The sequence below is a fragment of the Phaseolus vulgaris genome, chromosome 1 (assembly GCF_051622355.1).
Source record: "Phaseolus vulgaris cultivar YP4 chromosome 1, ASM5162235v1, whole genome shotgun sequence".
In the NCBI taxonomy this organism is placed as follows: Eukaryota; Viridiplantae; Streptophyta; class Magnoliopsida; order Fabales; family Fabaceae; genus Phaseolus; species Phaseolus vulgaris.
In genome coordinates this window covers 54,282,346-54,299,313 of record NC_143498.1, presented here as the reverse complement: position 1 = coordinate 54,299,313, position 16,968 = coordinate 54,282,346, and the positions used below count along the sequence as shown (strand labels likewise).

The 16,968-nt window shown below is 29.3% G+C and overlaps 2 protein-coding genes and 1 non-coding gene across 4 annotated transcripts; 2 read left to right on the top strand and 1 right to left on the bottom strand.

Annotated features, from left to right (window-relative positions):
• LOC137815190 (alpha-galactosidase) lies at positions 1–5,915 on the top strand. 2 transcript variants are annotated; one of them, XM_068618266.1, is made up of 14 exons: positions 1–196; positions 828–987; positions 1,090–1,347; positions 1,539–1,713; positions 2,126–2,187; positions 2,303–2,466; positions 2,605–2,702; positions 3,477–3,535; positions 3,652–3,786; positions 3,871–4,112; positions 4,210–4,357; positions 4,855–4,930; positions 5,050–5,100; positions 5,453–5,915. In XM_068618266.1, the coding sequence occupies exons 1-14, from the start codon at positions 135–137 to the stop codon at positions 5,665–5,667; spliced, it is 1,905 nt and encodes a 634-aa protein (XP_068474367.1). In that variant the 5' UTR covers positions 1–134; the 3' UTR covers positions 5,668–5,915. The 2 variants fall into 2 exon arrangements, with proteins under 2 accessions (XP_068474367.1, XP_090150991.1); XM_090294865.1 differs by lacking the exon at positions 4,855–4,930.
• A 3,490-nt stretch (positions 5,916–9,405) lies between these two features.
• SUFE2 (sulfur E2) lies at positions 9,406–10,347 on the top strand. The gene has a single exon (XM_090294860.1). The coding sequence runs from the start codon at positions 9,525–9,527 to the stop codon at positions 10,086–10,088; it is 564 nt and encodes a 187-aa protein (XP_090150986.1). The 5' UTR covers positions 9,406–9,524; the 3' UTR covers positions 10,089–10,347.
• A 3,347-nt stretch (positions 10,348–13,694) lies between these two features.
• Positions 13,695–13,767, bottom strand: TRNAR-ACG (transfer RNA arginine (anticodon ACG)). The gene has a single exon. It is a non-coding gene; the product is annotated as a tRNA-Arg (tRNA).
• Positions 13,768–16,968: the final 3,201 nt, after the last annotated feature.

The following is a 16,968-nucleotide window of genomic DNA, read 5'->3' as shown; positions in this document are numbered from 1 at the left end:
AGCTTTCAATGAGAATGTTAAAGACATGAATAATAGTTTCCGAAGTCTCAACTAACGAACTAAAGTAGTGGATATATTGTTGGCATATAAAGTCCGTTGAACTTGGTGACGCAACAGGGGCGCCGGCAAAAGCAATGAAGTGTTTCTCCTTATCCTCCATCTCCCTTTTTATCTTCCTTTCTCTATGTTTTGAGAGGTATATTAACACGGACTCTGATCACCAATCGCATCGCTCATCTCATGCTTTCTTGTTCATTGCAAAATTTTCTTCAAAACCTATCAAGTTTTTGCGCTGTTTTTTGAAGTTCAAATATAGTATTTCATCACCGCATGATAAAAGCTGCATATATCTATGATAAATTTTAAAATCAGCATCTCAATTTCACTTTGCCCAAGACAATTGTTCCGTGCCAATATAGTCTCGTATCGCTCCGGAGTCGAGACCAAGAGCAGTTTAGATACTCTTCTCTCAATTTACAGAGGTGTATTTTAAAGTCAAGTGACGGAACACCAATTTCCAAAGCAGACAATACTTGGATGCGGTTGAACCTAGCGATGTTATCTCTCGGAATTGAGTTCGGAACAACACTTTTGGAGCATTTATGTTGATTAGCATGAATAGTTTCTTGAATAATTATAAACAAGCTTCAATTGGGACTATGTTTGTGGAACAAGTTTTAAATTTATGAGCAAGCTTCAATTTTGTTCTAACTAATTGCAGAAAGTAGTAATGATGATTGGATTAAATTGAATTCTAATTTGCACAATCATGTCCTAGTGCAATCTCTGGATGTATAAATCTTTGTGACCTTGTTCTGTCATATCAGTGTGTGGACTCAAAATGTATCCGAGAGTGGCCGACAGGAAGCTAGCATTCCACCAAGAGGTTGGAACTCCTATGATTCCTTTTCCTGGACAATATCTGAAGAAGAGTTCTTACAGAGTGCTGGAATAGTTTCTCAGCGTCTCCATGGTCATGGATATGAGGTATAGTTTCTGTGAGGAATCATAGCTTGTGAATGAGTTTGGATATGCTATTAGTACTTTTGTTAGATATAGATATGATCACTTTCCTGCAACCCTTTGTAGTATGTTGTGGTGGATTACCTCTGGTATAGAAGGAAAGTTGAGGGTGCTTATCATGATTCTCTTGGATTTGATGTGATTGATGAATGGGGGAGGATGCTTCCTGATCCAGGAAGGTGGCCTTCTTCTGAAAATGGGAAAGGATTTGCTGAAGTAGCTAATCAAGTACATGGAATGGGTTTAAAATTTGGGATTCATGTCATGAGAGGGATTAGCACACAAGCTGTAAACGCGAACACCCCTATCCTTGATACAAAAACGGTATTGCTTTGTATTTATGCCATAATTTAACTATATTTCTTTCTTTCTTTCTTCCGTAAGGACAGAAATCAGTCGTAATGGATGCCCCATGTAAGGCATTTTCTCTGAAATATAACATTACAAAGCAGGAACTGAGGATGTTGTGTATACATTAATCTAAAGGTTGTCATTGATATCTTTCAATTTCTTAGGGAGGTGCTTATCAAGAATCTGGTCGAGTGTGGTATGCAAGAGACATAGCAATCCCAGAAAGGGCTTGTGCATGGATGCCTCATGGTTTCATGAGTGTGAATACAAAGCTGGGAGCAGGGAAAGCTTTTCTGAGATCCCTTTATGAGCAGTATGCTTCATGGGATGTTGATTTTGGTAATTGGACTACTATTTTACATTCTAATTTTATAATGGTCTATCACAACAAATTCATGTCATTGACAGAAATCTTGAAGAGTTCCAAAGTTTTATTGCATCTGCACCAATAAGTTTGGATGAGTGAAGCATTTGTATTTATTTCTGATATAGTTGTATACCCTTTTTTTGTTAAGATTATTGTTGACACTTCATTAGGTAGACTAGGTGTTTAATGGTCTTATAAATAAACTTCAATTAATATTTTCATATCATATCACATCACTGTAGATTGCCTATCTGTTCATATTTTAATTCAGGGGTTATGCTGAAGTGAGAAACCAAGGGAAAGTACTCAAAACTATAGCATGTAGTTCAGGGGTTATGCCTTCCACTAGCAGTTATTTTAACAGCTTTTCTACTTTCCATGCAGTAAAACATGACTGTGTATTCGGGGATGACTTTGATTTAAATGAAATAAGCTATGTGTCAGAGGTATTATTCTGGAATTCTTCTACCCTCTGTCCCTCTTATTCTCATCTGAAAACTGAGATTGGTAATGTCATGGAAGATCCTTTGGAGGCTACTAATTACGTGTCATTCAATCCAGGTTCTCAAGGAGTTTGATCGCCCCATTGTATATTCTTTGTCTCCAGGAACTAGTGTGACACCAGCCATGGCCAAGGATGTCATTGGACTGGTCAATATGTATCGTATAACAGGAGATGACTGGGATACATGGAAGGATGTCAAATCACATTTTGATATTGCAAGGTGGTTACTTCGTTATATTTTACTTCAACACATTTGTATCTGTCTTCAGAGTACCTCGCTATTATTTTATTTCTGAATCCCTTATCTGTTATTCCATTATTATTACATCATACAATTTTACTTATTTGATTCTATCAGGGATTTCTCAAATGCTAATATGATAGGAAATAAAGGTTTAATGGGGAAATCCTGGCCTGATTTGGACATGCTACCCTTTGGATGGCTAACTGATCCTGGTAATGAGGCTGGGATGCTACTTTTTCTCTTTCCTTTATCACAACTCTTGTTCTTTTAATCAGTTAGCTATAAACAACGTGGTTACAGACTGAATAGTAGTTAGTATCTTACGATTCACGATACGTATCGTACGAAACGATTCAGTTTCACCCTCCCACGATACGAATCGTGTGAAGAATTTTTTTCGTCCCTGAATCTTAGTTGTATCATGTGATTCGCACAAAGAATCGTTAAATCCCGAAACGAAACGATTCCGTATTGTGTGAATCAGTGTGGATTTTAAAAAATGAGTAAATAAAAAAAGATAGACATAATTTGTTTAATAACATGTATGCACCATAGAGGTTGTTTTGGTGAAATTGTGTGGTATATATATACATATATATAATTTATTGTATCTTGCATGTATACATATCTTATATATTTAAGTATATATTAAATTTTTTAATGTTTATGAATCTTACGATTCACAATAACGAAACAATTTACGATTCATAATATGAGCTCTCCGATACACTACTTGTATCTCGATTCTACTACCAGAATTACTTCAGTTTTCATTAATATGAAACCAGAATATTGTGGCATTCTAAGCATTCACTCTACTATGATGAGGACATTGCAGGTTCACTGAAACTGGTCGATTAGAAAACTCAAAAGATGTTCTGTAATCTCATCGTGGAAAATTGCCACAAGCTGTTTAAATTTAGACTGACAGGAAAACGGATTATGTTTATGACACTGCATTTTCACTTTTTCTTTGTTTTTGGAAGGTTCAAATGAAGGTCCACATAGGTTTAGTTACCTCAATCCGGAAGAAAAGAAGACGCAGGTATTCCTAGAAGCACAGCTAAGTTTTTTTCTGATATATTCATGTGTTAACTTTAATCTGCTTACAACTGTATATGCATCATCAATAGACTGAGTGAATGCCTTTTTATCCCTCAGATGACTCTTTGGTCTATGGCAAAGTCTCCCCTTATGTATGGTGGGGATGTTCGGAAGATTGATCCTACCACATATGATATTATCACAAATCCTACCCTTCTCGAGATTAATTCTTTTAGCTCAAATAATATGGAGGTATGTGAGCCATCTAAATTTTTTGGGGTGGAGGGAATAATATTTTCATCAAATTAGTATCATATTTATTTGCTGCATTGGCAGTTTCCTTTTATCACAAGTGTGAAGAGTGAAGATCAGGATCTTAGTATGAGAAGAAGTGCCAAAGAAATAAAAACAACTTTCAGGCATTCATTAGGCCTCACAAGGTGCACCGAGTCAAAGGCAAGGGGTTGGGCTAGTGAAAGCCTTAACCAATATCTTGAAAGAATATGCTGGAAAAGGAGTTTAGGAAACAAGCATCTTGCCCCTTTCTGTGTGCACAAAAGAGAACTTTACTTCCCATTGTAATCTTGCTGATCTTTCTATTCTCCATTTTTCCTAACCCTGATGTGAATAATAATGTTGTTAACAACAGAAATTGGTGATTGGATACTGATACAGAGATGAAGTGAGTATGTATCAAGGGAAACATCATTTAGTTGCACCAAGCAGAATAAAATTTTGCTTGGATGCTTCTCCGAAACGCAAGCTCACTTCTAAAGAGTTCAAGAGAGGGACATTTTCTCCCTGCAGGTGGGATTCAAATCAGGTATGTTTAATCTATGTTTAGGCTTTGCAAGGGTGCTTGTAGCTCCAGTGCATAGTTTTTGCAATCTTGTCTGGGGTTTATACAATTTCAAAGATAATCTTGCTTGTGCTGTGCACATCGCTTTTATTCCAATCTTAATATTACTTTCGCAAGTTTTTTGATCTCCAACACACCCCTCTCATGCCGAGAGTGACAGCTCGTGCATGGGATAACATATTATGCGCGACCCGATAGTGGGTGACACGATAGGCTCAACAAACACTCGCTAGGATAGGTTTGAAATGACTCTGGTATCATATTATAAAGTGGACTTTAAGCCTAACTCAACTTCATAAAACCAGCTCATGGAATGAGGTTTGCACCACTTATATACAATGAAATGTTCTCCTCATCTCTAGTCGACGTAGGATCTCCAACAATAACATTTAGATATGCATTTTTTACATATATATTTTTTTGTGTATTCTGTTAGAAATTGATTTTTGAGTCTTCAACAGATGTGGGAATTGAATCCTAATGGGACCCTGGTCAATAGTTATTCTGGTTTGTGTGCAACAGTGGAGTCTAGCGAAGGTGAAATTTTGTAAATACACACCACTTTCTAGAATGACTTTTTATTCATGCAGTTGTTGAGTTTATCTTGTTTTTTCCTCTGATTTAATATTCATGATGCAAGTTGCTCATTTTTGCAGATACTATTAATTCTGGTGGCTTGCGCTCGTGGATTGGGACAGGAAGAAAAGGTCTGTTAGCAAAAAATACAGATAAATTTTGATTGTTTTCTTTCTGCAACTTCATTCAAGCATCCGACAGAAATTACTGATCATGGGGATTTAAGCACTTAAATAGAAAAAAAAAAATCAATGCCTGGTTCAATTTTAGAGGGAGTAAATCATCTGAACCAATTGAAATTGATTGATCTGGTTTTATTCGAATTCAGAAAACGAACACTTAAGAATAATGGATGTATTACATGTAAAGATTTCCATGAAATTTAGACAAACTACATTTATGTATATTTGCCAGACACTGGTTGAGTTTGAACTAGTAGCATGTCACATTAAAGAATTCATTGGAGTTTGTATCTCTGTGTAGGAGAAGTCTATATTGCTTTCTTCAATCTAAGTGAACAGAAGACGGTGATATCTGCACAGGCATCTGATCTGGCTAAGTTCCTTCCTGGCAGAGACTTGAGTTCTTGTGAGGGCAGTGAAGTGTGGAGTGGAGATGCTGTAGAAATAACTGAAGGGACTTTATCACAAACAGTGGAAATGCATGGAAGTGCACTGATTGTTCTGAATTGCAACTAGTCCCTTAAGTAGATAAACGGCATTTCAGTGGTTAGCTTGAATTTTTCCTATTCTATTCCACTCCCTATGTTTGAGCTAGATCTGGGATTCATTGTATAAGGGTTGAATTTCTCTGTATCTATATAAAGGTTATCTATATAAAGGTTGGGACACTTTTGACTTTTGAAGTGTCTGGATAAAAAAAAATCTCTCTATGTTTGAACTGTAAAATATGAAAACAATATAAGGGTTGGGACACTTTTGACTTTTTGAAGTGTCTTGATAAAAAAAATCTCTTTATGTTTGATCTGTAAAATATGAAAACAATATAAGGGTTGGGACACTTTTGACTTTTGAAGTGTCTTGATAAAAAAAATCTCTCTATGTTTGATCTGTAAAATATGAAAACAATATAAGGGTTGGGACACTTTTGACTTTTGAAGTGTCTTGATAAAAAAAAATCTCTCTATATTTGAGCTGTAAAATATGAAAACAAAATGTGCATTAAAAGAAAATCATTGAATTGAAACCAATTTTAAAAATAAAAAATAATTGACTAAATTAGCAACCTTTTTTTAGACTAAAATAATTTTTATTTTATAAATTAGTTTCTATTATTGTTAGATAGTTTATTTAGATTCTAAATTTGGTAGGAAAAACCTTGTTAACTAATTAAATACAAATTTAGAAATTATTTAAGAATAATATAAATTAATTTAGAAACTATTTTTTTTGTCTCTAAAATATCTCTAATTTAACCATTATAACAACTAATTATTTTTTGTCTTTGAAATTGATTTATATTGAATGATTTTCTTATACCAACGGTCATGTATTACACACAAGTGGGATGAAGGAAAAACACATTGTATTTGTTAAATTAAAGGGTTAGTGATTTTCCTAATGAGCACCCACTAGAAGGTGGAGGAAGTACCAAATGGCTTCACACTGAAGTAACCTATTTTGTTGCATACTTCAAAAAGCAGAGTGAATTATTGTTTTAATTCTTCAAATCAACACATTGATTAATGTTACTACAAACATTAAAAAGTAACTTTAATTCTTGTTTTTAGCTATTGATAGTGCCCGTAATCAATTTGGTCTATGCAAATGCCAATTAGAAAGCTAAATACATTGATCATTATCTAAAGTTTAAAAAAATATAAAATTATTTTTCTTTAAATGTCATGTCAAAATAAAAGTTGAGACGAGATGATGGATAAGAAGTTGATTTTTGTTCTTAGTTTAAATTTTAAATTTTTTAAATAATTATAATAAAAAATTATTTTAATATTTTAATTCACATTATAAATTCTTTTGCCGCATAAAAAAAGTCTGAAAATGATACATTTCTAGTATATAATCAAATAATCAAAAGTAGCTTATATATAATCAAATGAATGAACTGTTTGAAGTTCTTATGAAATCTTACTATAAGTATTTATGATATTTAAAATTTTGAAAAAGTATTAAAAAAAAATGTAAGTTGGACTAAAGACAAAAAAAAAAAAACAATTTTACTTAAAAGAACTTTAAAAACATATCTAACCCTTACTTTTTTTTATTTATTCAAACAAACATATTTACTTTTATGGTAAATTGTATTGGTTTGGAGCAATTAATTATATGGTTCTCAAAAATACTTTTGTCTTCATATTTGTTACTGTTTTTCATAGTGATCATTACATTTTCCAATAATTATCTAGTCATTTGACAAATTCGGTGAGTAAATTATGTTAATAAACTTTTGAAGTTTCATAAACTATATGATTTTTTTCTGTATATTATTTTTATACTAACCCTTCTAAATATACCTTTTCTATTCGATGATTATATTAATTTTTAATTGTTTAAAAATATTAAATCAAATTTCTCATAAGAAATGTTATGGTAAAGGTAAGTAGAAAATTTGTATAATATTACGAAGATTGTTGACAAGAGTATTTTTTTTTTCCTTTTTTGTGATTATATGAACAAATCAATTCAATGACATCATTCACCTATTAGTGAAACATTAATCATCCAAAAAAATGGCCAAATTCTAAACCTAATTAATAAAAAAAAAATGTTGTGCTTGAATCACACTCTATTTCTTCTCCTATGCTAGCTTTTTCATTCCCTACAAAAAAACCCATTTAAAAAAATAAATCAACTTTTTCATTAAAAAATTATTATATATACACTTAAATGCATTTGACTACATCAAAGAAATTTTTTCTTTGTTAAAGTCAAGCACTTGATATTTTATTTCAAAGAAGTGACGAAAGCCATTGCATCATGAGAAAGATTTAAGAGGATTAAATTAATTTGGTATGGATTATCCTCAGTCAAGAACATAATATCTAAACACCAATCTTCCTATTCATTAAATTATATCCATGACTAAATAAGTGAGTTAATTCATAATCAAAGCATAATATTCTATTATATTTTTAAATAAAAAAAATCATATCTTAGTTATTATTTATAGTTTGCATATCATAACGATAAAAATTTAATTTAATCAAAGTTAATGTTACAAAGTTTTATTATATCACATTAACTTTTCCATATAACAATGAGATTTCATATTTCCTTTGATAACTTTAAACATATAGAAGATTAAAATATAGGTTGTGAAAATCTTATAAATTTTTTTATTAACCACTCAAACATGAGATTTAGTCATGGTATTGTGAGAGTTTAGATAAACAACCCAATGAAAATACATTTGCATGTAATACATTTAATTAGATCTTATATATGTTAAGCTTTGAGATTGGTAAAATATTATAAAAGCTGTCTTAAGTATTTATATGAATTGTGTTCAATATCATGTAATGAGTTGAATGAATCATAAATATTGATAAATCATAATACATGTTTGATTTTATTGTATTATTTTACGATAGTTGAAATTATAATTTAATACAAAAACAAACAATATCATAAGTTCTACGTTGAGGATGTTGTTTGATTTTACGTACATAAATATTTGTAGTTTTTTTTCTTTTGAATTTAGATACATTATATTTAAAAATATGTAAATATATAAATACAATATATATTATCATAGTAAATTATTTATATAGTATATTTTGGATGAATAATGTAATAAATACTTATATAATTTTTTTATTAATTTTTTAATAACATATTTTAAATTGTATCTCTTAAAGAATAATACATAGATATCACATTAACTAAAAATTAAGACATTTTATAATATATAAGTGGGTGCAAACTTCACCTTATAAACCCGTTTTATGAGATTGAGTGATACTTCAAGTTCACTTCTTAAATTTGTATTATTTTATGAGGTTGAGTTAGGTTTAAAATTTATTTTTCAAATTGGTATCAGACCGATTTCAAATCTATCGTAGCCTAGTTATGGTTTGTTTGACTTGGACTTATCAGATCATCCGTGTCGAGTCTACATAATCTCTAACAAAAATATATTTAGATTAAATTTGGTAGTATAAAATGTAATATGTCATAAAAATAAATTTTTAAATAATTTAAAAATATTTATAGTAGAAATGATTAAATTTAGTAAGAAAAAAAGGATATTTAGAAAGAATAATAATATACTGAGAACTCAATTTTTTTTAATATTATTATTTAAATATTTTTTATATAATTTAATTATAAATTTATTTTTTATCATATATATTTATATCCTAATTCCCAAATTCATCACATAAAAAATTTCATACAAATTTCAGAGTTATCAAACTATTATTTGTGATTTAGAAAAGTGAGATATTGAATAATTGGCGGGTTAAAGAATTGGGCTTCTCTCTTTGTCTCTTACCTTTCTCAGCTTCTCTTCCATTTTCATTCCTTTCTCTCATCTGCAACAATGGCAATTCAATAAATATTATTTTTGAATTATAAAAATGCTTTCTCCAACAACCCTATTCACCCTTTCGTCTTCTTCTTTCAATTCCCCTCTTTTTCCAAAACCTAACACCTTCACTCCTTCAAAATCCAACGCCATTAACGCCATTAACGCCCCATGCACCAAACCCAAACTCGGATCCAACGTCGCCCACAAGCTTAGCAACCTCGCCGCCGAGTTCACCTCTCTCTCCCAACCCATCGACCGCGTCAAACGCCTCCTCCACTACGCCTCCCTCCTCCCGCCCTTCCTCGACGCCGACCGGGTCCCGGCCAACCGCGTCGGCGGCTGCGCCACCCAGGTATGGGTGGTGGCGGAGATGGACGAGCGGCGGCGGATGCGGTTCCGCGCCGACAGCGACTCCGAGATTTCGAAAGGGTTCTGCTGGTGTCTGGTCTGGATGCTCGACGGCGCGAAGCCGGAGGATGTGCTCATGGTCGACAGGGACGATTTGGCCGACATCAATGTCGGATTGGGGATGAGTCTGAAGGCCCACTCGCGCACCAACACGTGGCACAACGTCTTGTTCACCATGCAAACCGCCGCTAAAGATTTGCTCTGAATTCATTTTTTTCCCTCTCAGTCACCAAATTTTGTAACAGTAGTTTTTCGTTTTCTCTTCAACTTTTCTTGGTTTGGTCGTGTGTTTGATCACAGCATGCAAATTCCATTCTATTGGATATGCTCAACATCTCTATCTATTCCTTGTGCACCTTCTTTGGAATATCATGCTGTTACTTTTTATTGTTTTTTAGGATCATCTTGTCCTCATATTTGATATTGCCAAGAATTACATTTTATATATGACTGGTTTAAACTAACAGATGCTTCAAAAACCTGGATATTCCATGGCTGACTTTTTCTTGAAGCATTGATGATAACAAGGGGAGTGAGAAGTGTTGGCATGTTGTGATTTACGTGTACATGTGGTGCTATTATGATTATGATAGGTTCATCGATGGTTGTTGCTGAAGAACAAATATGCAGATGCTGATATATTTGATGCTCACATATGAATGTGACCTTTAATATTTAGGTATCTTTTTTTTTTTTTTTTTCTTTCTACCACTTCTTGTTCTCTTGTGAATACAAATGTTGTTAGGAAAATATAATGATATTTAACAACGTTTTGGATTGATGTTTCGAGTTTAGAAATAAATAAATATATATATATATATATATAATAAAGAGTAAATTTTGAATAAAATGATATGAAAAAATATTAAAATAATAGTATTAGAAGTTGTAACGTGATTTTATAAAAAGTTGTCAGTTATCAATGTATTATCATCGTATTAATGTTTAGACCAATAAAAAAAATTCTTCTTTACTTAAGTATGTGTTATGTGTGATGTGACCCTATTTTAAGATATGATATGTTAATGCAACATAAAACTTATCTAATAATGATATTAAATCTTGAATTGGTGTCTATAATCTCCGGTTTGTATACGATTAAAAACTTTTGAAGGGTTGAGGTTGGTTGGTAGATTGTTTTTTGTTATCTTTGAAGTGAGCTAGTTCTTGTGGTAGTCTTATGTGTTAAAATGTTTCTGGTTGATGTTGTGTATAAAAGTTGAATACTATAACACATTTTTTTTGTCAATAAAAAAAATACATAAATTTAATTTAATTTAAGGTCATTATAGTATAATATGTAAATATTGTCCAATGAGAAATGTGAAGGCGATGTGATGTTTGGTTCTGTCTTTTGTTAACCGTGTGAAAGTAGGTTTTGACCAAAATTTCTTCTTAGCTGATTTTTCTGCATCTTTGGTGGTTTTATCAATTTGCCTTGTGATGCACGACGTTACTATTAGATTATGTTTTGACACAATACTTTCTTTGTCACTGCTGCATTGATTCTCATAAATTATTAGGTAAATTTCAATATGATTTTCATATAATTCGCATGACAAGTTTTAAAAAATAATTTAAGGAGTAGATAGAGTTCATTTCTTTAAAAACGTAACATTATTTATTTTTAAAATAAATAAATTACAAACACATAAAAAGACCTGCTTATTTTATTAAAAAAACTTCTTTTTTTTTATAGAGAACAAATACAAATAAAGTTATGCATTATTGAGTATTTTTAATTTATTTTCTTCATAAATTAGAAAACTTGAAAATATATCCTACTCACAAGAAATAAGTATTGATTTCCTTGTATATGAAACATAAGTATAATGTTTACTAGTTGGGTTTGGGATTAGAGAAACTGCCATTTATCTTGATAAAAGAATTCAAGAGAGAACTATCTTAAGAATTTTAATTGAGGTATCATGATGGTAAAGAAATAAAATTTATTTTTTTAAGACTTTGTTTTGTTTCAGTATAAGATTAGTGTATTAGTAAACATTAAAATAATAAGATTTTGTAGTGTATTACTAAAAGACGATGAGGATTTATAGTGTATTGGTCGAATATTCGATATGTTAAGATGACAGAGTCTTGTAGTGCACTATTTGAGTTACCGATACTTATACCTAATCGAATTATCAGTGTAATATATGAGATTTATCATCACTATAAATAATTGAATACTAAACATAAAAAGAAAATAAATCCCAAATACTTAGAAGAGTGAGCAAAGGAGAAATTGGACACTTCAAAAAAAATTACATGAACATGAGGTTAATCTAGGATTTAACCTCCTTAATCTATAATCCAATTCATTGGAGACTTAGTAGCTTTAGATTAGGTTGTATTTAAAAATGAAATTTATTTGGGTGGCAGTGGTTATTCCAGTTATATATTAAATTGGTTTGAATAGTTAGTATAAGAAAAGGTAGGCAGAAAAGTCAAAACACAGATCTAGTGCATGGATAAGATTTTTTGGTCAAATCTGGATTATGACATCATTGTCTTATTATAGAAATTAAGATTCTATATTATTTATTCACCTAGGAAACTGTGTGATTTGATTAATACTCTTCCTAGACTTAACTTTATCCAATAATTATTTTATTATTTTCGTACGTTTTAAAGTTAAGTTTTTCTTTTATCTGTATGTGAATTGTGAGTGAATTACTCATTTTGTAACGAAAATGATCTTTTATTCTTAAATTTATTTTTAGACATGTAATTATTCATTACGCATTTGAATTAAAGTTTACACCAGAAAGGTTTAATTAAAATAATTCTATTAAAAACGACTTTGATTTATACTAACTTATGTGCATTTGATAAAACGAAATTTATTTAGATAATACTGATCAAAACTAATTTTAGATGTAATAATCGGACATAGTATGAAGTTTCGAATATAGCAGAAGATAGAGGTTGTTAAAATAGTAATAAGTGGTTGTTTTGTATATATTTTTTAATACAATAAAGAAATGAAATTAAAAAAATAAGAGAGAAATAATGAAAAGTTCAAAACTCCTTCATTTGATTTGATTTTCTTTTGGTAAAGCATGAAGACTATTTTGTTTTGTAATAGTTTCTTCCTTCACTTTCATGAATGTCCAAAAATCAAAATTGTCCTTCTTTTTTGCATCTCTTGTTTAAATCTCCACCACTCTTTATAAAAAAAATTCAAAATTTGTAATTTAGTATTAATATATAAGTCTATTTCATTATTACACAATTCAAATGTTTTTTCTTATAAAAAAATTCAAATTTTGGATTATACAGTTTGAAAATTAAAATTGACTTTCAAATTATTATTTTAAATTGTATAATCCTATTTACGTTTAAGTTTCAGATTGCTGACACGTTTCTAAATTGCATAGTGAAGAAAAAATTTAAATTTAAGAAAAAAAAGTGGGGATTTTAATATTTATGGAGTGGCGAAAAAGAGCAGGGGTGTAAAAAGAAATTGTCCACTATGAAAATAGAAGCAAAACTAAGCTAACTATAGACAAGTTCCGTAAGGCAACTTCTTCTGCACCTATAAACATTTCTTCCTGCACCCCGTCACTTTCAATCTTAGAAAAAGTTTTTTTTTTTTTTTTTGTAAAAACAATTAATAAATAATTGAGATTTAGAATAAAATGGATGATATTTTTCTAGGTAATCTGACCTCAACTTAATTCAAGATAGTACTATAAAGGGATCCTTTTTTTGAGTTAATTAAAAAAATATATAAATTAATTTATAAAAATGTTCTTTATATTTATTCACATATATGCCAAAATGTTTGAAAAATAACAAAAACTTAAAACGACTCCACTGGGGATCGAACCCAGAATCTCTGGTTCCGTAGACCAGCGCCTTATCCATTGGGCCATGGAGTCCCTTTGATAATTATTTGCATTATACATTCATTATACCTAATTACTAAACAAAAAATGTAGAAACATATAAATTAAATGATTTTTTTTTTCTTTCTGAATTTAAAAGCTGTTAATTTTGTAATGTTCAAACCAATAATGTGTTTGATGGCTAAGGGGCTGCAGTAATATAATTGTTTAAATACTTGCAATTTTAATTTTTATTGAAAAAGTAGATTATGGTAATTTCTTTGAGTATTCTTAATTAATTTGACTCTTGAATATGAATATTAATTATGGTATTATTATGCCTAACTATAGAAGTGATTTGAATTTGTTGAGTATTTGAGATCATTTAATAAGTTGGTCCCCTCTTTGTAGTTGAAAATGGTGAAATTAAAAGAAAGTGTACTATGGTGGAACCACACAAAGTACTTGGTTGTTATAACCTATTTACCTATCATAAAGTTTACTTACATTTCACTCAACTACTTAAGAAACTGTAAATCAACTGGGTAAAAACAACAACTATTAAAATAATAATATTTTATTTATTTATTTATTATCATCATAAAATTTCAAGATTTTCTTATCTGTTATAACTTACGCTTTTAAAATATAAAATTGATAGATGTATATTCAAATAAACTCATTTTAATATTATATGACACAAACCATTCGTTCTTAAGTTATAGAATTAGAAGGATGTTAGGTTAATTGATTTATTTTTATCTAACGTTTTATTACTGGTATTTTTTTTAAAGAAATTATAAAAAATTAATTTAATAATATATAACATTCTAAAGAAATGTTGTTGCTAGTATATTATTTAGGCTTTTAGGTTTAATAATTTTCTAACTTATTTAATAATTTTCTAACTTATTTTGTAAACATGATTACATAAATTTCATTACAAGAAAATTATGAAATAAAAATCAATTTTATAGACAAAAAATAATTAGTTGCTATAATGACTCTTGAAAATTAAAAAAATTGTTGGTTTCTAATTAGTTTATATTATTATTAAATGGTTTCTAAATTAGTTTGGACTGAAAATTTTTGTGTCACCAGCTCAAATCTGGTTCTGAGACAAAATTCATTTGTGTGAGTATTTATTCTCCATATTCACGGAAATAAATACTCAGATAAATTTGTACTCTATATTCTCATACATAACATATTTCTTTTATCTATTTAGATATTGTTCCGAGACGATTAAAGAATAAATGCTTTTTTTTAGGTATATCCGTTTATCTATAGTATCTATATCTATATATAGATAATGAATTCTTTATCTATTTTATCATTGTTAAATAGTTTTTAAATTGGTATCTAATTAGCTGCTAAGATTTTTGCGTTAGAATCTAAATAATTGGTAGTTAAAAATCTCGGTAGCTAATTAGATACCAATTTAGAAAAATAGAAGATTGTTTAAATAATGAAAAGTGGTCATATTTGTTTGAAGAGTTGAATGCACTTTACTTACACGAAAAAAGCCATGGAAACATGTGGTAGGTGGTGTTATGTTGCGATTTGGTTGAAAGGTTAGGGATGATAAAAGAAGGTATGAATGAGCTTTTGTGTGGTGCAATAGTTGGGTTTTAGCTTTATGATGTTGTTTGGTAGCTCTTTTGATGTGCATGGTTTATCACCAAAACACACACTCACAAACCTCAAACCTAGATAAAACCAATCTTCTGATAATAACAAAACAACAAACAATGATTAAGTAATGTTCTTATAACAATTGTCTTGTTTTTTTTTTAAATATTAATTCGTCTATAGTATATTAAAAATTACTTAATTAAATTTCAAGTCTCATGTAAATTTATTTATTTTTAATTAAATTTTTATTAGATTTTTTTTATTAAGTATTCAAAATTTTATATTTTTTTAATGAAGCTCCTGCCATTTAATTATGTTATCTCTACTTCTCTTCATATAGTAAGAAATATGAAGTTAGTTTTGCTTACTTCACACCCGAAAAATATAAAAGTTTCAAGTATTTAATAAAATGTTTTTTAAAAAACTTAACATTTAATTAAATCTTTAAAAAGTTTATCAATTTTTTAATTTGAACATTATCCATCATTATATAATTAATTAGAAATGTTCAAAATGTTGTCCTTACGTAGATCATGTAGTCTTGTGAAAATGATACCATCACTCCATTCTTACAAATTGTTTTTAAACTGATAATAATTTGAATAATATGATATAATTAATCAAATAGGGTGTTTTTAAAAATTATTTTTCATTTATGTTTTCTAATATAAAATATCTCATGAATTATTTCACAGTCTTTATTTAATTGGTTTGTATTTTATTAATTTATCTTTTCAATAAGTAATGTGAAAAAATATGTTTTTATAAAATATTTATAGAATTATAATTTATATTATATTATATATTAAAAATGTGAACACAAAAAACGATTACACAGTATATATTAAAAACGCTGACACAAATATTTATATATTTTTTTTCTATTCTTTTTATAGAATCTGTTAAAGCTACTCCAAATAGTTTGATTATCCTAATAAACTATAATAGTTATATTGAACAAAAACCTTTTTAATTGTAATTATTAAACAATTGTAATATTCAATCGTAGCTATTTTTGTAAGACAGCATTTTTTATAAATTTTTCGTTTCTTCCTTTAAATATATTTTATTTTTTATTTGATAATATTTCAGTAATTTTCAAAAGGAAATTACGTACAAATAAAATAATGTTGTACCACAGTATAAATTGTTTATCATAAATTTAGAATAATATAAATACATGAAATTATTTATAAGATTTTTAGTGATAAAGAATAAGTATTTATTCAGAAGAATACGCACCGTAAAATAATAATGGTTTTCAAAAAGACACAAATATACATTAAATGTGAAATGAAAATGTACGAAAACACTCTTAACTCAACACGTTCTTAGCTCTTTAAATAATGTCGGAAATAAGAAATTTATTAAAAAAAGAATGCAATAATAAACTATTTACACCTTAGTAAATCTAAACAACTATTCTTAACAAACATTCTTTTTCTGTTAAAATAACAAACATTCTGTAATATTTAAAGATTCATTGATAGAATAAAAAAATAAAAAATAATTAAAAAAGTGGAGAGTGGTCTTTGTCTTGTTTGGTTTAGTGACAACACATGGCACTCACTGTGGAACAGAAACAACCTCACGGAATTTATTAACTCATTCATTTCACCT

What these genes read in the sequence shown, in the direction of transcription:
- LOC137815190 (XM_068618266.1), top strand. Translation starts at nt 135, where the DNA reads ATGAAGTGTTTCTCCTTATCCTCCATCTCCCTTTTTATCTTCCTTTCT. An exon ending in CTATCCTTGATACAAAAACG is followed by an intron (nt 1,348 to 1,538) that starts GTATTGCTTTGT and finishes TCAATTTCTTAG; the next exon opens with GGAGGTGCTTATCAAGAATC. An exon ending in TTAGCTCAAATAATATGGAG is followed by an intron (nt 3,787 to 3,870) that starts GTATGTGAGCCA and finishes CTGCATTGGCAG; the next exon opens with TTTCCTTTTATCACAAGTGT.
- SUFE2 (XM_090294860.1), top strand. Translation starts at nt 9,525, where the DNA reads ATGCTTTCTCCAACAACCCTATTCACCCTTTCGTCTTCTTCTTTCAAT.